Below are 24,011 nucleotides of genomic sequence, written 5' to 3' on the forward strand. Positions count from 1 at the left end.
TAAAATTAAAGTTAATGAGAATAAAATGGTGTTTTTAAAAGTGATTAGTAATTGATTTTACTGAAATGAGCTTTAGGGAGCCAGAAATATACATTTACTTTTAGCGTCAATCATCTATCCCAATGTCATGTGGGTTACTGCACAAAATCAATTCTCAGAACCAAGGAATTCATTGAAGCTTCCAACTGAGACTCAAATGGTATTAAAATAATGTGTGTACTGTTTATTAATTTGAATGGTTATTAGCAGCATAGAGAAGCTATAGGGAAGATTCTGACAGAAGCCTTCTACAACCCTTGTACCTACTCAGTTAAAGCAGACTGGCTCTACCTACTAAAAACAGAAGATAAACTGTCCATAGTGGCTTTCTAAAGCTCTGGGGGACAAGCAGAAAATTATTTCATGATGGAACAGATGGACTGATGAATTTAACTGAAAGTTTTGTGGGGAGAGAGGTGGGTGAGAGAGTTTAATGAATTTAATGTTCTCAAAACATTTGAAGTAAAAAGTCCTAGAAATGGAAGTCTTCAAATTTATGCAGAAAAAATTCAGTGTGGAAATCAACAGCAACAGTTCGCTCAAATTACTACTATATACAACGTGCTTGAGTTCTAATATGCAGAGGCTCACTCTAAAACAGCTTAGTTTCTGTGCCCATTTAGTTCTTAGCCTCTATACTAAAGGCTGATACAGATTAACTAGTAATTGGACTACGATTAGAAAAAAAACTTTCTTTACTACAGGTGTCATACTCATTCTGCCCTGCCTGGCAGCAGACTCCTTCCAGGTCAGACTGTGGGACTTGTTCACTCACTGCATGTCAGATCAAAACATAGCAGTGGAGCAAGCGGTTGCAGCAGTGGGTTAAACACAGCCATTGCTTGCCCCCCCCACCGACATGAATACCCATCAGGGTTCCATGCCCTAGATTTTGGCAGCAGGCCCTGCCCCTGAATGCCCTGCCCTTCAGGCCACCTGAAACAACTCTGTGGGCCAAAGGCGGCCCACATGCCAGAAATCTGACACCCATGCCATACAATAGGAAAGAGCCAATCAGTAACAGCCTGGAGTCACTAATAACCAGCATGTGAAAAGCTTCATATCAACTTTGCATCATATTAGGTGGCCATACCCTTGCAATAAAGGAGCATGTTCAGCAGCTATTTCAAACTCATATAACAGCTACAATTAAAAGTAGGCATACACATACAACCATTTGCAAGCACAGATAATGAGAATTTAGAAGAGATGGGTTACATCAGGGCTGTGCAGTTTCTGAAAGGCCAGGGGCTGCATGCCATACCAGTTACAGGCCCTGGGCTAGACACTGAGTGGGTTCCCCAGGACTTCAGCCATATGGAAAGCACAACCCTCCAGCAGCTCATGTAGGCAGTGCAAGGCCTGCCTTCCCCATGTGACTGCTGTGCAGGTAGTGTGAACACCCCCCTCCTTGCCACTGTGTGAAAAGCAGTCTCGCCAGGCCCTCACCCCCTGTGCTGCTCTGCCCCAGAGATCCCCAGCCACCACAGCAACAGGAGCTATAGGGAGAGTGACAGCTGGGCAAGAGCCTGCAGACTGAATATCTGCAGGCTCGGTGTGGCCCACACACCACCAGTTGGAAAGACCTGGCCTATGTAATCCATTTAAGGAGTTAGGAGTCTCTAACACCAGACTGTTGGGTGCTAGTTGATTAAACTGTTTCACAGACATGGCCTATCCCATAATACTTTAACTGAAAAAAGGCACAGGACTGATTTATATATCACACTGGATTCTTCCAGGAAGTCTACTCAAGTATAACAGGGTGTTAATTCATATAAGAGATGCACTTGATTCCTACAAGCAAGGATTTGATAACAGCTGTGCATTTCTTTGATTCTTAAGTTCACAATACACATTATCATCTGTCACTATTATCATAGCATGTATTATTGCTTTGGCTATTCATTCTGGCTTCAAATACACAATTAAATGATCTGAGAGAATTCTCTCAGATTTGTTTTTTTTCGGTAGAAAAAACTTACCCAGAGATGCCTGAATAGATATTTGAATGCTAAGCCCCTGAAGAGCAAAATACTTACAGTGATAATGCTGTACCGCCAGAGGGCACCTGTACACAATCTCAGTGCACTCTGCAGGCTCCTTCAGTCCGCCTGGAGACAGATGGCAACAGTGCACAGGGCAGCTCTGACAGACTGACCCAGAATATTTAGGGTCAGCCTGCGTCTCCCTGCAGCACATGGGGATTATGAAGGGGACATCCGGATTTTAGTAGGAGAGCAGTGACTCTCCCAGGAAAAACTGAACGTCCATGTGTGACCTTTACATCATGTATGTACATGCCTTAAAATTAAAAAAAAGTAAGAATGTGACTTATGATCCAAGCAAGCAGTTTCTTGTGACTTGAACCTTACATGATATCAGCTTGTCAGAAGGTAAATATAAAACAAGTTCATAAAAGAACCGTTTAGAGCAAGGGTGCTCAAACCTCCACCCTGTGGCCTGCACAACCATCATATCTGGCCCATGGGGCTCCCCATGAGTCAGGAAATTTGGCAGCAAGACAGCAGTGGCCATTAATATGGCCACCCTCCCCCTGCCAAATCCCCAAACCCAAAATGCTCAGTCAGACCCAAAATGCTCAGTCAGGGCCAGACCAGACTGCTACCCCTTTCCCAGCAGGGCTGGGTTACATCCCCCTGCTCCTGGACTGGGGCTGGCTATGCCCCCTTCCATCCCAATGGGGCCAGGGTGGGCTGGGCTAGGCCAGACCATACCCCCTTCTCCCCCCCCACTCCCCTCCCCGCAGGGCCAGCCAGTGTCCCCTTCCCTCTTTGTAGGGCCAGGTTGGGGCCTGACTATGCACCCTTCCCTCTTCAAAGTGCCATGTCAAGCTCCTTTCCCCTGCAGGGCTGTACTGGGGCCTGCCTTCCCCCTACCCCTCCTCCACACAGCCAGATGGTGCCCGCAATGCCTGCCCAGGCACCAGATTGGGAACAGCAGCCGGAAGCAACCTGTGGATGGACCGGGTGCTGCCAATCTGGTCTGCTGGGCAAAAACTTTGAGCACCATGATCTAGAGCTAGTCATATTCAAGCTGCATTACAAGTAAACTCTGATTTTCACCAAAACTCTGAAAATAATAAAATTAATTCAATATAATACCCCCCCCAAAGCTAATTATTAAGTCAAGGATGTAGTTCAAGAACCCAAAGCTAATTATTAAGTCAAGGATGTAGTTCAAGAATATTTCCTCCACATTACCCTAATCTGATTTTTTTTCCCCAACAAGAAAAACAAGATGAAATATCAACTCAGGGCTGCTCTGAAAGAAAAAGCTGTGATCGTTAGGTAATTAATTACTGTAGTCTTGTCAAAATCACTTCTGGCTTAGTACTTTCATGCAATTACCTACCCTCTTCTACTGTTGAATCCAGCTGGGTAACTTTGACGGCAAGGCGATCAATTCTGTCTTGAAGGGAATTTGCTCTAATGTAGAAGTTGTTGGCCTCATTAAACAATTCACCAAATATATCTTCAGCATGTTTGCCTGTAGAGGAAAAAACACAGAGAAAGACATCTGTTAAAGATTTATAAAGACACAGTGAACAGTGCTTCAATAGCATGATGTTATAATAAAGCACTCGAGTCACTGAATTACAGTATGCTGCAGCAGCACAAGGCACATTAAAAGTTAAGTGCAATATATTACATTCAAAATATCTATTGTTAAGTGCTATGAAGAAGTTTCACAGAAGTTTAAGGCGGGAAGGGACCTCATGAGATCATCAGGTCCAGTCCCCCTGCTCTAGCTAGGAAAGACTGCTAGGGTCAAATAACCCCAGCAATGTATGCATCCAGTCCCCTGCAAAATCAGGAAGACTAATATCAATCCCCTAAACTTTGATTCCAAGCTTGATCAACCTGATCACTTTTCTGTTTAAAACCAGAAATACTCAAATTTTACCCTTAAACAGCTAAGATATTAACAAGAACATGCTAAGTGGTTAGTAAAGTCAGCTTCTGGGATGAAAACTTAAGGATAGTCCATGTTACATTTTTTTTTTTTAAAGTAGATTCCACAGTCAATCCAAGGAATTTCAGAAAATAAACCACAACAGGCTTGGTGGGTTTTTTTTAAAATCAATCATCTAAAATAAAGTGAATAGCAGAAAAGTGGCAGAATTATGTTAAAGTTAAGTTGAGCCCTTTAACCAGCCGTAACGCTTCATAAGTGAACTATAGATGTTCAGAAAGTATCCCTTAGGCCTTGGACAGACATTATATTTGTATTGCTATATATGACCTTGTAGCAGTACAGAAAGGAGGTATACAAAGGTATACCCTGTGTCCCCCTCCCTTTGTAGCAGTAACAGGGATCGAGAATCAGAGTGGCTTTGAATTCTGCACGTGTTCTTTTATCTTCCTCTCAAGCACCAGATATTACCCATAGACAATACTGCGATTTTGATTGGAATGCACAGGTATTCACAAACCACATAAAATTTCTGACAAAAAAACTTGCTCTTTTACTCAAGGTGATACCAGGTGACAAATTTGGGGTCAGGAAGCAATCTTCCCCACAAATCAAGGCAAAAAATGAGGGGCGCAGGGGAGAGGGATGGAGGGTTCCTTCATCTGAAGTGTGGGAATGGCTGTCTTCCTGGGATTATCTGAATACGTATTTATTAACCATCTACTGTACTTCTCTTTTATTACAGTACCAGAATATGGCTAGTGCCCAGTTCCCCTGCTTTTACCTGTGGCCTACTGTAGGATGTTCTTCAGGTTCTGATTCTGTGCCTTACAACCAAGTTGTGTGAGGATTAAGTGGAAAATCTAAGAACATCTGGGTTAATGTGGCAACTTCAAGAACTTAAGAATTTAAGGGTAAATGGTTTTCTCTTAAAGCCTGGGGACTGAATTGATGACCCAGAAAGGCCGTTTCTGCCCCTATATTCCTATGAATTTTGTAGAAATTAACTCAATGACAGAATATTCTCCAGAACCCTTCTCAAACCCATAACTGGAACTTAAGATTCCTTCTGATGTGTCTAGGTTAGAAGCTAGCCTGCAAAGTTCTTCAAGAAGAAAAAAACAGTATGCATGTGTAGGTGTCAGTCTCTCAGTTTTCTTCCAGAAAGCAGAAAAGGATTATAACAGATTGCTTTATAAATTATTTCCTTTTTTAATGATGAATAAAGATTTTCTACTGTACCTGCTACTCTAAAATTCATGGGAGATAGATAATTAGCAAGCAGTAAAAAAAATTTACAAGCTACCTACAGTTGTGAGGATCATAGCTTCATATTAAAAGCCAGTTGACTGTGGTTTTTAAAGATAGCTATTTACAACCAGCATGTGGAAAAGATTAAATATTTATTTCCAAAAAGAGAAAAAAATACTTAATTCCCAAAGAATAACAAGGAATGTAGGCTGTAATAGACTATGGGGTTTATTGTAATATTTCCATGTTAACTGGGCTCATGTTGTAATTACACTGAATGCCTCAGTTTCCTTCTAGCCAACTAATATGAAGGGAAGGAGGGAAAGAATGGGTTAGAGAGAAAATAAAGCCAGTTTTCAGCCCATATGATAGAAGACACATCCATCTACGGAAAACTGAATGGCTAAGATAAGCATAAGAATGAACAGAAGAGTGTGACCAAGTGAGTGTATGGCTGAGGAGAGGGGTCTGGTACAGCTTTGTGGCTGCAAATAAAACAGTGAAGCAGTCTTTCAGGGTGCTCTGGGCTATGTAAGCTGGACTGGGGACAGAGTGACTGCTTAACCCTTTGGAAGGAGGCAGAGCACTTTTGGCTAAGTGGCTCTACCCCAATAAAGACCTTTATTGAAAGAGTGGTCTGTTTACTCTTTGAAACTTCAGTCTGTACTTGCTCTTCCCAGCAAGAGAAAGTCCTTCTCTCAAAAACAGAAGCTCCTTGACTCAGAGAATCAGGAAGGGTGAAGGTGAGGGACTTAAAGATCAGGTTCTCAGGGTGGGAAGGAACAGAGTCACCTATCCCCCCTCCCCACCCCTCGCTCTACAAGCCACACCTCAACAGGCACTCAGAAACCAGACAAGACCACTGACCAGGGAGAAAAACTTTTTTTTTAATCTATAATTATAAAACGTCCTCCCTTCACAAAATCTCTTCTGTCTCCTTATAATAGCTGTGATGTCATATACAAAGAAGTGCTTCTTCTCAGCACTTGTAAGAATCATTATCAGCCAGAGTATTATGAAGAAAGTGCCTTAGAAGATACGCTTTGAATAATTTTGAGAAATTATTTTGGAGACCAGTGCTTAACATACAACAAGAATCACAATATGTCTCTCAAAATTCTGCAGTATACTATATGTGGGGCATTTGCCTGTAAAGTCTTCATGAATCTATGACTGATTTCTACCAGCTATCTCTGTAAAAATCAACTGCAATTAATTCATTCTCTACAAAAGTCTGTATTAACGTATTTAATAAGTTGCCCCTGCAGCTATCCTCTGTAAGTAATGAAAACCATTAGTGCTACAACAAAAAAGAAACAAACCAATTATGCCTAAACCTATCAGTATCATGTAAGCTATCTTCTTTTAGTAATGACAATACTTGAGATTTAAAAGAATAGTGCATCTTCCTTGTGCTTCAGACTAAAAATATACTACTAGAATAAAGACAACCTCAAGAAGCCATTCAAGTTAATAAGAGGTCTTCACGGTTTAGGAAGACAGTTTAGCATGTTTTTGACACAAAAGGCACATTTGAAGGCTTTGCTTTTTAGGCTTCAAAAAAAAATAAAAATAAAAAAACAAAACAAAAAAACAGCATCTTATTCTTTCTTCCCATGAACAAATATCATCAAGTCAGAGATGAAAAAAATCAATCCTTCCCTATGCTTCTTTCTTGGTTTTATCATAAAAGAAACATATGAACTGATAGCTGTGCTGCTGAGGCAAAAGAAAGTTTCTTCTCTGTCAAATCAGTGGAATTTTTCAGTTCCTGGTCAGATCTCTCACCACGTTAGCTTCTTTTGCCAGTTTGGCTTGCACCTGTTCCCCCCTCTGAAGCAGCAGCATCCGCTCTATAGAAAGGTACGAACATGAATTTAACTGAAAAGAGTTTTCTTGCATGAAAGCCAAAGCTACCATGAAGCTATCAGTTCACTGACTGAAGAAAAAAGTTACTTAAAAAGTGCAAGTAACAAAACCATTGTTAGAAGGAAACAACACGGTCCACCAGATAAGAAAAAAGGCATCTGCCCCAGGATCTTTCTGTTTCCATTTATGAAGACTTTCTGTTATTATACAGACCTTTACTAGCTTGTGGCAATGAATTTCTCTACCTCTGAGAAATTAAACAAGCAGCAAACAGGTAAAAAGGAGGATAAAGCTGGTTTCAAAATTTCCATGGCTCTGTCAAAATTCGCCATTTTGAAGATGCAGCTTGCGAGTATGATATACTACAAACAAAGATGACCTTTGCTAGCAGTGCTGGCTTTGGAAAGCCTTAGTCAAGGCTATCATTTTTCACAGCCTGGAACTGAAGGAAAGATGTTTTCTTTTTGATTGTGATCAAAAAGAAAAACTTCCAATTTAGAAGAACAGCCTACCCTCCTTCAAGGAAGTCAAACTGAAGAAAGAAAAAAACTTTTTCCTCTTATTCTATAAAATAGTCATTTTCTGGCACCTGAGACCCTGAGCACCTTTTAGACTTTCTTGCCAAAATTACAGACCTTTCAGTATGTTAACTGACCACAGCGTGAAAGAACACAGTAAAATATCCAGAATATATGACACGGTTCTTCCAATAATTTTTTTAAAAATGTATACCATCAGGCTGAAAGGTGCTAATGGATGTGATTTGTTTGTAACTGTCTTAGATGTTGTCAAACAGTCATCATTTTGAAGTGATCTTGCAAAGGCCCTGAAGGATAAAAGAGGAAGTAATGATGTGTGGTTACTGATCATCTAAGCTGAGGTCTGTAACCAGCTTCAGTGCTTCCCAAAAAGCAGGTGTATAAAGTGTAAAGTCTGCCACTAAACAGAGAACCATGGTGCACCCACCCCTTCACCACTGTTGTACCATGGTTCTCCGTTTAGTGGCAGACAGACAAAGAATCCTTTTTCTATACTGTGATCTTTTAGCAGAAGTAATGGCTCAGTATCCTCTTTAGATAAAAAGCTCTGATGCAGCAATGAAGAGGCTGCAGAACCACAGAGAGATGGTCTCCTCCTTGAGGTAAAAAAGTAGCCAATGGTGCTTTGGGTCTGATCCTCCCTGTAAGATTTTGACCCTTGTATTATTAAAATACCTGAATATTGAAGGGCTGATGTTCAATTATGTATTTGAAATTCCAATACAATGCCTGGTGGATCTGAGCCAAAAATACCAGTATCTCTCAAGCCTGTCAGAAGTCATAGGTCTAGCAGAAGAGAACAAATATTATATGCTGCTCAAATCAATGCCTAAATTCTTTGCAGCTGCTCTTTGTTCTTCAAGGAATGAGTCCAACTGGGCTTAATGGGTCACCAAAGTGAAGTGCTGTAATGGAATTCAACAGCTGAGCAAAGATTTTGTCACACACAAAACAAATAGGAAGAAGGAAACAAAAACAAATAAACCCCCCACTTTTCTCTCACAAATATCTACTTTAGAAACCTTTTTTATCCAGGGAAGCAGAAAGTGATGGCTTTGTAACCTTAGTTAATTCCAGAACTGCAAAGGGCAGCACAGAATCAACCAACAAATACTTATTTGACATTAATATGTGGTGTCTAGCAGAGTTATGATATACTATGAGATCTAGCAGAGCCAAAATAGCTATCAATGTCAAATGACAGTACAGAACTAGACTGCAGTTCTTAGCAAAGGAACTCGTGGTGCCAGCCGCTGGTGGATGGGAAACTCAGCTTTGTTTAATTGTTGTAGTCTCAGTATATGGACACAAGAACATGTTGCTTAGGGTCTGAACAGACACTTGCTCCTAGCAGTGCAAATTTCTGGGAAAGTTGCTGTGCTAGAAATCTTCACAAGAGAGAGAGGATGTACAAACATTCTAGCCTGAAACCACCCTCACACCCCTAGCCCCCATGCTAGTACATCATGCCTGAGAACACACCTAATCCATGGACAGTGAAAGCAACATTTGCTGCTCAATTCCTCCTAGGTGGAACAGAGTCAGCAAAAATTCATTGCCCCTTCCCTAGACTAAGATCACCCCGATTTAGGGAAGGCACATGGAGCATTCCCCTACCACCTGACTCCTCCCAATCCCTGACTCCCAGCAGTAGGGAAATGTACAGGCATTTGTTTCTGCACAGGAAACTCTCATGAAAGAGAGCTCTTCCTTGTTGAAAAAGGAAGATCTCTCTCTCATATCTGGGATGTTTCCTGCAAGAGATCGAGGCAAGGTGTGAATTTATAGCATGTTAGCTACCCTGCTGTAACTGGCTGAATGCATGTTCTTATGTCCATGAAAGATAGTGCAGGCTTCAAAAGTCAAGTAAATTACCTCATTTACTGTGGGAAACAGCATGCACACCAGCGGTCCTTTAGAAAAGCTGATGCACTCCAAGTTTATACCCAAGCTTACAACACAGTAGCTTGTTCACATGACCATACCCTTCAGCTTCTTTGATCTTTTCAGCATGCAAGCAGATCTCAGGGCATTTTTATACTTGCTCCCGAGCTGCGCTTATTAAAAGCGCCTGGCACTGCGTTGGGTGCAGGTGTATAAGTGGTGCAGAGAGAACACTGAGAAAACGGCAGCAGTGCGCTCTGCACTAAAGAACAATGAACACTGGTTCTTCCTAGCCACTGCCACTGGACCTTTTGTGGAGGAGGGACACTGACAGGGCAGCAGTCCCTGTCATGGTGTCCTGGGGAGCATAAGCCTCTTCCTGAATGCCCGTTCCTAGCCTTAAAGAGGTATTTGGACAACTTACTGGTTCCTTAAGTGTACTCCTGTACCATTCCCTCCCAAGAGAAAAGCACTGAGAATACATTCTTCAAAAGATTCTCCATAGAGAAATATTTAAATGTAATGCTCTAAATATTTAGATGCAATTATTTTCTTTGAACACTGGTCAGCACAGCATGGACTAGGCACAAGAGCTTAACAGTCACAAAAAAGCTCAGTTTACTAGTCACTGCAATCAGAGTTTCCCCATACATTTGAACTCTCAGAAATAACATTTAATGGGTTCGCTATATGATGTGTGAAGCCTAGACTGTTTACCAAAGGACTTTATATAGTCAAAATTACTTCATAAAGCTATTTGATGCCATTACTTCATGAAGCTGGAAGAAAACATTTCCTTTAACAAAACCAAGTTGGTCTCTAAGATTATTCTACTTTCCTCAGCCATTATCTCTCACTGTGTTTACATGTCTTTTTGAAATGCTCTAATGGGCCAGGAGCCAGGAAGTTTTTATGAAAAATTAACATTAAAAAGACAAATAAAACTAGCCATCTGATTCCAAGAGACCAAGCAATCTACTGAACTGCACCCAAACCTGAAAAGCTGGCAACTCACAGCTCAAGTTCTAATCTTGGCTCCAGCAATCACTTGATGGAAACATAAGCACAACACTTAGGTTTCTACTATTGTAAATGCTAATTTTGGAAATATTTTGTTTGCAGAGCTCTTTGAAGACATGGAACAGCACTTATACACTGAAGTTCAGGTACTTACTTAAACTGCTAAGTTGCCGTATAATAGCAGCAAGGGTACTGTTGGTTACACATTCCAGTTCACTGGTAATTCCTTCAGGCAGAGCTCCTCGGCAGAGGTGCCTAGGTTCAATGTTCCTCTTTACTAAAGGCATGACTCACAATCTGCAATTTAAAGAAAAACCTGTTACATGGTTCATACACATATACAGCATTGATAAATCCATACATAAATACTATCTCCTTTTCCAATGTACATTAGAACATTAGAACAGTTTCTGTAATATTTGAGTGCATTCTGGAATAGGGAAAGCCTAGAAAATAGAAGAATGACAGATCTCTGCACCAAAGATTTTAGAATCTAAATTACATACTTGACAGACATATGAGGATCTAACATGCAAGAAACATGCCGAGGAAGAAGCACATGTAAGTGACAAAAAAAACCGTGACATTTAGCTAAAGCATGTAATCTTTTTTTTGGCTTGAATTCTAAATCTATTTGTTTTTCTAGGTGATGTAGATGTGTTTTAGGAGTTATCTGAATAAAATAAGAATGCAGGTTTAACAGATTTTGGAAGGACACTCCAAGCATGAGATGAATAATTTGCAGACAAAAAGAAAGAAAGCAAAAAGAGAGAAAGCATGTGGCAAACCGGAGAGGTCTGTGTAGAATAAGAGAGACAGAGGCACAGATGGCTGAGGGCTTCATGATATGGGGCTGCAAACATAACAGCAAGAAAACTGACCTTGCTGGATAGTTTAATCGGGAATCAACAACATGACTCAAACATGGAGTGAGAGATGATATACAATATATGTTTTTAATGTTGGTTTAAACTTTGATCACAGTGATGCATGGGAAAGCAAGAGGAATTTGACATGGACATTTTAGAGATGAACGGAGCAGAATTCAGTATTTAAAAATAAAGAAATAAGAGTGGAAGCAACTAGTCAAGGCAGGTTTTGATCACTATATGAAAGAATGATTTAGCTTGGAGAAGGAAAGTTTTTTTTTTTTTTTAAATGGAATAACACTGCATCCATAAGCTATTCAAACATATACTGGTATATATGTTCAGATTCATCAGAGCACTGATGTAATCTAGAATGGTACATAAGGTAGGCAGGCTAGGAAAAAACAACAAGGCAGGAGTTTATTTGAAGCATTTAATTCAATAAACCTTTCAACTACTTTAAATTAAAATCCAATGGGGAAAACAGAAACAAACAGCATTTCTATTTTCAGAACAGTACTATAGAATAATTCTAACAAAAGGTTATATATTTTTTTCTAAATAAAACTTTTAATGTATCAAGATAGAAGGAAAATATTTTAAATGCAGCTTACTAAGAATTTAGAAATCTTTATATACATATTTCTCTTTTAGCTGAATATTTAGAACTATTTTGTTTCAACAGGATCTTTATAAAAACCTATTTAAAACTATGGTAAAGACCTTAAATTTTATTCAAAGCATCTCTCACTGTCCTCCCAAAGGCATATAATTTTTAAAATATTTTATATTTTAAAGCTAGTTCAGTCTGGTAATTCCTTTAAATCTGATGTTTAAATGAGAAAAAATAAATGATCAAATTAATTTTTACTCAACAGAAGACCTCTTGAAATATTTTTATTTCTGATTGATGTTTTCAAATTGCTTTAAGACTGGATTAGCTTTAAAGGCATTATTTACTATACAAGTTTATTCATTTTTGTGAAGTCCATCTATAAAACATAACATCTGGACGTTTAGAACTGCCAAAGTATCTTAGCAACAGCCCTTTTTGTATAAGGCACAACATACTATTTATGGAGAAAACGAAACTCCTTATGAGGAACTGGGTTAGAAAGTAGTAACATTGAAATCAGTGGAAAATAAATCAAAGAGGAGCAGAGATCAATGGTATAAAGTAGAGATTCCAAATCCTAAAATACACACACACGCAGGCAGTCAGTCATGTTTTTCTGAAGTCCAGTAGAAGGTAGGGCAGGGTAGCATCTTTGGGACTAACTGGGTCACAGAGTTATGAGCTTTCATAGGCAACAGCCTACTTCATCAATCTCCTTCATTAGCAAGAGAACTCTCATGCATGATGCTCTTCCCTATTTATTTGATTTCTATGCCAACCTTCCTAAAAAGAGAAGTAAAGGCAATCACATTAGGAAACTGGAAAATCCATGAACTACAAATATATATTCCTTCATTCATCATCATCTATTGGCAAAGACTTACTTGACAGCATAAGAACTACCATGAGGAGTCAGATCAAAGGTTCATCTAGCCCAGTATTCTATTTCCCACATTGGCAATTAGTAACTGCTTTAGAGCTTCACCAGCTGAATACAGACCTATCCGTGGTGGTGGGGCAAGCAGCATCAGGAAACGGTAGAGGTTAGTGCAGCTGTTGCTTGCCTCTCCGACAAGGCTCTGTCACTGGCATTCACTGATGGGCCCCACCCCCTAAATCCTGGTGACTACAGGAGACCCACAGGCCAGATGATACAGCTCCACGGGCCGGATGTTTGATACCCCTGCTTCAGCGTAAAAAGTGTAAGAACACCCCCCCCCCACAAATGTGTAGAGTGATCCATCCCCTGCTAAGCCTTGCCAGTCATTGGCTGTTACAGGTTTAGACAGGTACTGTGGTTACACTCTCCTTCTCTGTGTAGTGCACACGCAGTAAACTATATTATACCCCACCTTCTCAAAATCCTAGATCCACTCCTGGACTTAGGGATGTTATGGGTCTCAGATGACATCCATAATTGTTATGTTTAATATCCCAATAGACCTAACTTTTTCTAATCCTTTTTTTAACCTGATTATAGTATTAGTATTCACAATACCCTGTGGCAATGAATTCCACGTTTTTTATGCGTTATGTAAGAAGTACTTCTTTAAACCTACTAATTGATAATTTAGGGTACTTCTTGTTTTACAAGATACCTCAAATATTAGAAGACATGGTAGTTTCTCACTCATTTTTCACAGCCTATTCATAAGTCATCTCTTAATGAGCAGAGGAAATTAAAACTCATTAAAATATTATTTATTTATTACAATTTTTGTGCCTAATATTTCAAGGTTCACCATCATAAATCTGAATTCATTTAGAATAGTCTATTTTTAAATTCTCCCTGACAGCATCTCTTGCTATGTCAATGATTTTCAATATTATCTTCAAAAGTGTCCTCTGTTTTAAATTAGAATGTCATTAACCAATAGTTATTACTGCAGATGCAGGAATACAAGAGATAATAGATACATTTTTACTTTTTGCATGCTTTTCCAACTTTTTTAGCAGTGTTGCTTCAACTCAGATCACACCCCATCCCTAAATTGAAGTGGGTAATTGAAACTACAGGAAATGGTTACTGCTTATAGACTACCACACTATAACAAGACATTTAAAATTCAGCCAGAAAGCAGATGTAAAGGCATGAAAGACTCCAAACAATGTACAATCCTTCTGAATAACACTAATAGTGTTGGCTATTAGTAGAGACTAGCTGAAACAGCTCATTCTAAACTGCTTGGAGGTCTTTGAACAATTGGCAGGAACTCAAATTAACAGCTGTTACTGAAATCAACATCCCCATCCTTCCTAATCCCTAAAAAAAATGACAAGTTTACTTTAAAAGCATTCCTGTGGCATTAAAAACTGTGACTGAAGCTTCAGAACTCTAGACAGGCAGATTTGTACCAACTAAAGACATAATGCAGTCTTCATACATTCACAGATATTAGAGATGAAAAAAACCTGTTCAATCATCTAGTGCATCTTCCTGGAAATGTGGGGCTGTTTCTCCTGTTTTGTCTACCATCTTCAATAAATTCATTTAGGAAAAAAATCTTCAAAAATGGCTGATTCTGCTTCCTTTAGGAGAGTTTACACAGCTGAATACATCTGGCACAGAATACTTTTCTTCCTTGTTATCCCCACAAAATTGCCCTTTGTATGTTTCATCACTACTAATTGAATACAGAGCTTTTCATGCATGCCTATTAAAGCCCCCTACAAAGAAAGTCAACTATGATAATCCTCATATCAAGAAGGAAAACAACAGACTTGTCAAAGGTCACACAGTAAGTTAGTGATAAGATCAGGAAAATAAGTCTCCTAAATTCCAGCTCTATAACCTACCCATTAAACTATACTACTACTTCTAATTATATGTCTCTGCATCTTTGATGTTAATGCCTTCCAGACAAGGCAGTAGGGATTCACCTTCCTCAACCATGGGATGTCGTTCCAGGAAGAAGGATTGCTAGGAAGAGATGAGCCTAAACAGAAGAAGGAAGCTTACAAGCAGAATCTTGGACAAAACTTGGGAGGAGTATAAGAATATTGCTTGGGCATGCAGGGATGAAGCTAGGAAGGCCAAAGCACAAGTAAAGCTGCAGCTAGCAAGGGACATGAAGGATAATGAAGAGTTTCTACAAGTATGTTAGCAACAAGAGGAAGGTCAGGGGAAGTGTGGGTCCATTACTGAATGGGGGGAGACAGCCTAGTGACAGATGATGAAGAAAAGGCTGAAGTACTCTATGTCTTTTTTTACCTCAGTCTTCACAAGCAAGGTCAGCTTCCAAACTACAGGAGTCTGGGGAGGAGGTCAGCAGCCTTCAGTGGTATAAGAACAGGTCAGGGACTATTTAAAAAAGCTGGATGTGTACATGTTCCTGGGGCCAAAAGCAATGCATCCAAGCGTACTGAGGAATTTGGCTGATGTAATTTCAGAGCCACTGGTCATTATCTTTGCACACTCTTGGTGATCAGGAAAGGTCCCTGATGACTGGAAAAGGGCAACCACAGTGCTCATATTTAAAAAAGGGAAGAAGAAGGATCCAGGGAACTACAGACCAGTCAGCCTCACCTCAGTCTGGAAAAATCATGGAGCAGGTCCTCAAACTATCCGTTTCTAAGCACTTGGAGAAGATGGTGATTAGGAACAGTCAGCATGGATTCAACCATGGGCAAGTCATGCCTGACCAACCTGATTGCCTTCTATGATGAGATGACTGGCTCTCTGGATGCAAGGAAACCAGTGAATGTGATATACCTTGACTTTAGCAAGGTATGGATACCATCTCCTGCAGCATTCTTGCAAGCAAGCTGAGGAAATACGGGTTGGATGAATAGACGGTAAGGTGGATAGAAAGCTGGCTAGATTGTCAGACTCAATGGGTACTAATGTCTAGCTGGCAGCTGGTATCAAATGGAGTACCCCAAGGACTGGTCCTGGGACCAGGGATCGGTTTTGTTCAACATCTTCATTAACGATCTGGAAGATGGGATGAATTGCACTCTCAGCAAGTTTGTGGATGACACCAAGGTTGGGAGTACAATAGATACGCTGGAGGGTAGCACTAGGATTCAGAGAGGCCTAGACAAATTGCAGGATTGAGCCAAAAGAAATCTCATGAAGTTCAACAAGTGCAAAGTCCTGCACTGAGGGTGGCAGAATCCCATGTACTGCTAAGCCTGGGGACTGACTGGCTAAGCAGCAGCTCTGGAAAAAAAGGACCTGGGTGTTACAGTAGCCAATAAGCTGGATACGAGTCAGCAGTGTGCCCTTGTTGCCGAGGTGGCTAACAGTATACAGGGCTGCATTAGTAGGAGCGTTGCCAGCAGATCAAGCAAAGCAATTATTCTTCTCTCTTCTGCACTGGTGAGGCCACACCTGGAATACTGTGTCCAGTTTTGGGCCACCCACTATAGAAAGGATGTGGACAAGTTGCAAAGAATCCAGGAGAGAGCAATGAAAATGGTAAGGAGGCTGGGACACGTGACTTCTGAGGAGAGGCTGAGGGAACTGCATTTATTTAGTTTGGAGAAGAGAAGACTGAGGGGGGACTTGATAGCAGCCCTTAACTACCTGAAGGTGGTTCCAAAGAGGATGGAGCTAGATTGTCCTCAGTGGTGACAGATAACAGAACAATGATAACAGAAAAAGAAGCAATGGTCTCAAATTACAACAAGGGAGGTTTAGGTTGGATATTAGGAAAAACTCTCTCACTAGGAAGGTGGTGAAACACTGGAACAAATTACCTAGAGGGTGGTGAAGTCTCCATCCTTGGAGGTTTTTACAGCCTAGCTTGACAAAGCCCTGTCTGGAATGATCTAGTTGGGAATGGTCCTGCTTTGAGCAGGGGGTTGGACTAGATTACCTTCTGATGACCCTTCCAACCATTATTGTCTATGATTCTATAATTTAAAGATCTGTGTTCTTTCTACCACCATTCTTTGTCATCATGCACCCCTCAAATTAATCTTCCCTGATAACATTCTTTCCCTTTTTCTTTTGAATTGTACCCAATTTCTTAATATCACTGTTACTTTCTACTTGAGTTTCAAGTTTTCTTTGCATTGAATAATTCTGGCTCTAAAGTTGGGAGTTAAAGCAAGGAGGAAGGGAGACCAAATGCTTGTTCGTGGATGTTGATCACCCTTGCTCTGTTCACGAGACCTCCAAATTAGCATTGGAATCTCTCTCCTGCCCATAAATTACAAACTGCCAAACAATTTTAAATCCCTCCACCTCTGCTCTTCCGGTACCCCCACTTTGCTTCCTTGAAAGTCATCTTGGCCCTCCCACCATGTTCTTTACTTCCCAATTCCCCTGTTGGAGTTCCCTCTTCTCCCTGTAATTACTCATGATTACATCCCTCCTCAAGCACTTCTCAAGCACACGAAGAGGAGTTTTATTTCTCCTTTCCATGTGCTGGGAGATGGAATCTGTTTTCCCTCTAAATGCTGAAGAAAAGTTTCTCCAGTACCTCCTTCTCTTGATCTCTTTTCCTGTTGGCAAACTAGCTTTCTTTATGGGGTGAGGAGCTAACTACTGATGTCTCCCCTGCCTGGAGAAAAGGGAATGGTCTCCCCTGCCAATATAGTTATGTGCAAGTCCTTGTGCATTATTTCCCTGTACCAACTGATGTTTGCAACTTTTCTATATTTAGAATTATCTGTTAATTTAAGTATTCCAAATCAGTAAGAACTAAATCCAGAATCCCATAAAACTTCAGTGAACACCTTTATCCACTGAGTATATTGTCATGTATCAATTCCCTCTTGATAAATTAGTCTTAAATGATTTCTGATCCAAAAAGACAGCATTGTTTCTAATTCCAGTAAATCTGAGCTAGCACTTCAAGCACTCTCTTATAAATTAGATTTAAACTATCACATCCAATTACTGGGCATTATATTACCGCACTTATTTTACAGGATAATTTTATGGTTTATATCATAAAGTAATCAAGCAAACTTAGCTGGCATGATTTATTCTTTATAAACACATTCCTGCTTGCTGTTCACAATTTCATTACCCTCTGGATATCAAGAGAAAACAACCACTTAATATTTGTTACATTACTTTACTAAGAATAGAAACTAACTTAAGGGATTATTATTGCTCAGATCACTGTAAAGTTTCTGGACAGTTACTATATTTACTTTAGGACTACTGTTCATTATTCTAATTGTTTCAGTGTTTCTTCATATTTCTCTAGGCACTTTATTTCATGCAGGCCTTCCTATTCTTGGTGCTAAGCTCTTTGAGGCAGAGACTGTCTTTGTTATGTATGTGTACAATGCCTATGTAATGGGGCCTCAATTCTCCAAGAACCACTACAATACAAAACAAGAACAATTACTTCTTCTTCAGTGAGCCACAGCTTTTCAATGGTATAATGAATGTATTCATAATGGCCTGAAGGACGTACATCATCCAAAAAGCATATGTACAGATCTTCCAAGTAGCACATTACCTGCTCTTTACCAAAGTATTTCTACAGGGGTTGTAACTTACTGACTATAAAGCATTCTATTTGGGAAAGGAGACTATAATGGTTAAGATTCAAATGAAAATAGTTTGTTCCTCTTAGCACTGGGTTTCCATTTTTTATCTTCTCCTTATGTTGCCTCTGTCTGAATACAAGACAGCTGTGAAGCTGACTTAGATATCCCTGGAGCAATTTTCTTTTTTCTGACAAGAACTTGCCCATTTTGTTTGTATTCTGCAGTTCTGTGAACTTGCATCCCTTCACGCCCCCCAAAACTTCTTCAAGAATTATTGGATGGCCTAGTGATGTTATAAAGGAAATCAAGGCATTAAACAACAGGGGGGGGAAAAAACAGTCTTATGGCAGTGCTTGCAGACCAGATGGATTTTTACATCAGGTCTTATAAACCCATCTCCACACTTTCAAAAATCTAATGGAGGGCAAACCAACTATTGCACCTGACTGACCATATGAAAGTAGAGAACTCTCTTTATTTCTAACAGAACTACCTTCCCTTAAAAATTAACAAGGGTTTATACATACTTCAATGAATTAGAATCCCAAGGATAAGTGTCATTATTTTTCTTATTTTCTTTTCTAATACAGACTGGGTGTTACAGTTCTTTTGGCAATATCAACAGGTGTACTTGAGCAAAATTATATTCCCATTGATTTCCAGGAAGCAAATCCAAATGTCATAAAATCCTTTGTATAAAAAATGAGAAAGATTTCTCCCTACTCCGTCAATGTAAATGTTGTAAATTATCAATAGAGCATATACAATTGACTCAGATCAACTAATAACATTAATCAAAGTAAAGCCAAATGAATACAGTTTAAAAGATCATTTATTTCTTCCTTTGTGTAATTAACAAAACAGAGTTCATACAGTGGTTTGGGTGAACAATGTTTAACCTGATTCCTTGAACACAAAGCCTTGGATATATGAATATAAAGAAATCTTCCTCTCTCTCCTGCCTTGGTCTTGATTGTAACATAAAAGGATTTTAAACTTTTTAATATACAACATTACTGAATTTTGTTTGTGCTCAAAGAACATTACTAATATTTAAAAAATGTATTTTGTAGTTTAAATCTCTATATTTTCTAAAATGATGGATCATTTATTTCCTCATGTGTAACATAGAAATAAAAGTATTATGTGTTCTCTTCTTGTTGAAAAAAGAGTTTTAAAAGGAATTTAGGATACTAGCCATTTCTAAAACTTTGATTCTTCTTCTCATTATTTAGAAGCCTAGTTTCTCCTGTTTTTTCCTGACATGTTTGTGAACACTTTTCAACTAACATTAACTCATTTACTTCTCTGCTCCACTAACCTTTTCCAAGTCCACTGTGACTGAGTGGTCTTCCTTGGCTCCTCCAGCCCACTCCCCACCCCCAGTAACACCTTCCTCATTTACAGTATGTTTTGGGGGGAAATGGAATTAAAACCTCTAATCTTAGAGTATATCTCCTTACAGCAGTTAAATTCCTATTTTTTTCTTCTTTAAAACTGTGATCTGCTGTACATTATTTGTTATAGCTTAAAATCTCCTAGTAGTCTCTCATATTTAGCATATTTTAGTATTTCATCTCACTGAACGTTATTTTTTACCCTTGTGTCTTATTTAAGCAAAACCCATTTACTTGACATCTAATATTAACTACTACAATTTAAGAACCCATTTTTACTGCACTGAATGCATTTTGGAGCCGTAAGTTCCTAGTACTCCTCTCCTCTCATTTCAGTCAGAAAGGAGATGATCCAAGAAGGTTTCTCATATAGCAACAACCTTCCTTTTTTGAATCATAAAGTTGACCTCTCCCTAAATTATTCCTTTATTTATTCATCAGTAGACTTATCAAACTCCTCCTCTCTTCAGAATATTGGCTTAGTCTTATTAAATATAAATGATTCCAGTTCTTCTTCTTCTTCTTTTTTTTTTTTTTTTTTGGTTAGGATATCCCATGCACCAGAGAGCCTGCTCAAAAATGTAAGTCGTAAGACCACATCAGCATAGTTCCATGCTGTGGAACTATGGAAACATCCACATTAAAGCTTTCATGGGATTCATATAAACAGCAAATGATTCAAATGTGGTTCCAAAAAATTTTGTTATTTGAGAGTGCTTAGCAGTAAACATAATTGTTAGTCACGTTACATTTTAATACGGATATCACTGGGGTTGAGCATAGCTATGCAAAGTGACTTTGGCCATCACTATTGTAATTATTTTTTTAAATTGAGCTGAATGAGGATCAGCTTCTCTTCTGTTTACTCTCGACATGGATACAGCCAATTAAACTATACACAGAATGGCAGTTTACTTTGTTGTTTTCTCTTGAACAAATGGTGACCAGATTAAAGTATCAACAAAAGATGCTGACATATTAATCCTGTACTTACTGTGATGACTGCTCATCCTGCACACAGGGCTTTCCAGATGGCTTTATGGGAATGGGGATGTTCAGGGGTGAGGGTAGGAAAGAAAAAAGCATTCCATACTGTTTGAAACACCTGCCTTCATATTTAAAATCTTCTAATATTCTCACCATCAGCTGTGCTATACCTTCATTAATAATTTTATAACACTAAATAAATATTATAAGAAAAATGTCTTTTCAACGTATACATTACCTTATCTTATGACTCGATGTAGTAGTAGTATTTATTTACAGCTTTCACTATAAAATGAAATTATATATAAACTTTTACATTATTTACATTTTTTTGATAAAAGCAAACCATAAAATTATACTTTCTACCAGTTTTAAAAAAATTAAAACAAAACAAATTGCACAATGATACAAAAAAAACTTAGATAAAATTAAGCAGTGGACAATAAAGTAAAACAGGTGAAATCACTTTGATTTTAGCTCTTATTCTTTGTGCATGTAACACAAATACACCTATGAAGTATACAACAGGCTGCAAGTTGTTAGAAAGAAGCAGATTTGTTTCCTCCGACCCCCATCAGTCCTGTATTTAAAATTTTACGCTAATGGGAAAATCCTCTCATTTCTTCATAAAAACAAACAGGACCAAACAGTTTATAAGTCATTGATCACATTCTTTCCACAAGAACATATACTGTCTGAATGTGGGGTCTTAATGCAACCTAAATTATTCCTTTATTTATCTGTTATCCCATGATAACAGATCTCAGTGAAGTGAATCACCGTCTAGTAATGGACTCTCATTGCCTGTAATTTTGTACCACACTTAGATAGGTTCTAAGCCAAATTAATATTTTATTAGTATCTCAAGAAAGGGGAAGTTCAAGGAAACCTCACTGCCTGTATATCTGTCTGTATGCTGCCATCTTTGGCTGCTTACAGATGTTAAAAAAGCAACAACAAAAAACAATGCTTTACTTCAAACTCCATGTGCTTCCGAGTTGAGCCCAGCACATGTCCAGGAGAGGCATTGCGTTAGTTGGACCCAGCTCATCCAACATCTGTATAGATCAGGCATTTTAGTGGGACTTTTATCTAATAGCTGATTGAATCGGCTTTAGATAAAAGTGCCAAAAGCCCCACTGAAGCACCCAGACTATATAGACATTGTGGAGCTGGGTCAAAATAATGTACTGCTTCTTCCAGTAAAGTGGAGAAGTGGAGTTTGGGGCAGGAGGGAGGAGGGTTTTTTTGTTTTGGTTTGGTTTTTTTTACATCTGTAAGCAGCCTTTAAAACAAATTTATGTCCTGTTAAACATGCAGGGGGAATTCTGTGTCAGTGATTCTTAGTTTATTTACCAGGCTATTTATCTGGAGAATAAAAGTATCATTTAATCATCCAAACAAGTGTTTATTTGGAAAAAGAGGCTTCTCAAGTGTACTTCTCAGGGCATCTGGTAGGCATCAAAGATCCAATTTTCATGCAATAATTTTAACTTCTTAATTGAGCTAAGGTGCTCACATTAATCAGTCCCAACCCAGAGCATGAGAGGCTCCCATTGTAAAATAAGGTAGAGATAAAAGCTGTCTTTGTAAAGTTATTAAAGATCTTCTCTTTTTTAGTGAACCATGGGATCAGTGCCCCAGAGTTGCACTTGATACAGTAAGTACTTTATATATATATCTTTAGTGCTGCCAGTACCACCTTCCTACCTATCTTATTGCAAAAGAATAAAACTCCACCCAACACTTGTTTCACTCATGTGCTTTGACTTGCTCAGTCCAGCTCAGATTTTTATTAAAATAGATTCCAAGGTATTTAAATGAAGACACTAACTTATTTTCCTGTAAAAGCCAAACTCATTTCCTCCTTTCAGTACTAAAACCCAACACCTAGGATTTAGCATTCCTGATTTCCAAGCTATCTGAGGCTGCTGAAAAGCATCTAATAACATTTGAAGGCCTATTTGGGATTGTGATATTAATAATGTGGCATCTGCATAAATCAAGACAAGTAGAGGGTCATTCAATACCATAGGTGCATGGTACTAATTCTCTGTTAGCTCTGTTAATTTATACTCGTTATACATCAAGTATAAATTAAAAAGTAAAAAAAGCAAGCAAACATCACTGTTGTACCACTGTCTTAGTTGGCAAACTACCAAATAGAGTGGCTCTGGCTGGCCAGGCTCCAGTTTCGGGGAGCACGCAGTGCTGCCACATGCGCCACCCCGTTTTTTTTAAAGTGCAAGTTTTTTTGACACCAGGATCTTTCAATGTCAAACCCCCCACGGCCCCAACCCCCAACACTGCAAATCAGCAGTGCGGGGAACACCTGCATGTGTGGTGCATGCAGCGCTGCATACTGCACATTCCTGCTTGTCTGGACTCTCACCCTCTGTGGCTAGATTAAGATTGTACATATAACATTAAGACTTTACATTTGTGTGCTCCATAATTAAAATATAATCACTGCTTTGTAATTACGTTTACCACAGTGTCATCTTTTCTATCACTTCTTTCCTTTAATTGTTTTCCTAATTAGGGCTTAAGCAAAAGTTTGCTGAGGCCTTTCCACTCTGCTTCAATGAACTTTGTATCAGGGCTGTTAATAACATGCATTTACATAGAAATTAGAAATAAATGTAATTCAATAGTCACAAACTCTTGGAAGGCATTTTTAGGTTAGCCATAAGGAAAAACTTCTTTACTGCCTGAGTCCCCAGGACCTGGAATAGACTCTCCCAGAGGTGGTACAGGCACCTACTCTGAATTCCTTAAGTAACACCTGGATGCCTTTCTTGCTGGGATCATCTGACCCCTGCTGACTGCTTGCCCTTTCGGCAGGGGGCTGGACCCGATGATCTTGCAAGGTCCCTTCCAGCCCTAATGTCTATGAAATCCCACCAGGTATCTGAATTAATTTCAGGAGAATTATCTAAGGAATATATTCTATGATCAAGATTCTATTCCATTGCCCCTTGTAGGGGTCAGGCAGGGAAAAAAACTAAACCAAAAGGCTACTTATTATTTTCAGCTTCATTTTTGTTTTAATTGGAGAGTTTGTTATAATATATGTTCCAACTCCAAGCATTACACAGCAGAAACTACTTGAAATGTTTGTTTCCTTGTAGAAATAGAGTATTTAATTTTT

The 24,011-nt window shown here is 39.0% G+C and overlaps 1 protein-coding gene across 8 annotated transcripts in view; it reads right to left on the bottom strand.

Moving 5' to 3' along the window:
* The window catches only part of WASF3 (WASP family member 3), a 137,905-nt gene that overhangs the window by 23,861 nt on the left and 90,033 nt on the right, over positions 1–24,011 (bottom strand). For 4 of the 8 annotated variants that reach the window (XM_090028496.1, XM_090028446.1, XM_090028488.1 and 1 more), the window contains 2 exons: positions 10,693–10,835; positions 3,415–3,549 (listed from right to left, as the gene is read on the bottom strand). In XM_090028496.1, coding sequence (XP_089884622.1) covers positions 3,415–3,549; positions 10,693–10,825 — 268 coding nt within the window. In that variant the 5' untranslated portion in view covers positions 10,826–10,835. Of the gene's footprint in view, positions 1–2,081; positions 2,746–3,414; positions 3,550–10,692; positions 10,836–12,613; positions 12,807–21,098; positions 21,146–24,011 lie in introns of those variants that run through there. The other 4 variants (XM_090028455.1, XM_090028472.1, XM_090028481.1 and 1 more) reach the window with 4 other exon arrangements.

This window comes from Crocodylus siamensis, chromosome 1, assembly GCF_052110815.1.
Source record: "Crocodylus siamensis isolate JL-2025a chromosome 1, ASM5211081v1, whole genome shotgun sequence".
Lineage (NCBI taxonomy): Eukaryota > Metazoa > Chordata > Crocodylia > Crocodylidae > Crocodylus > Crocodylus siamensis.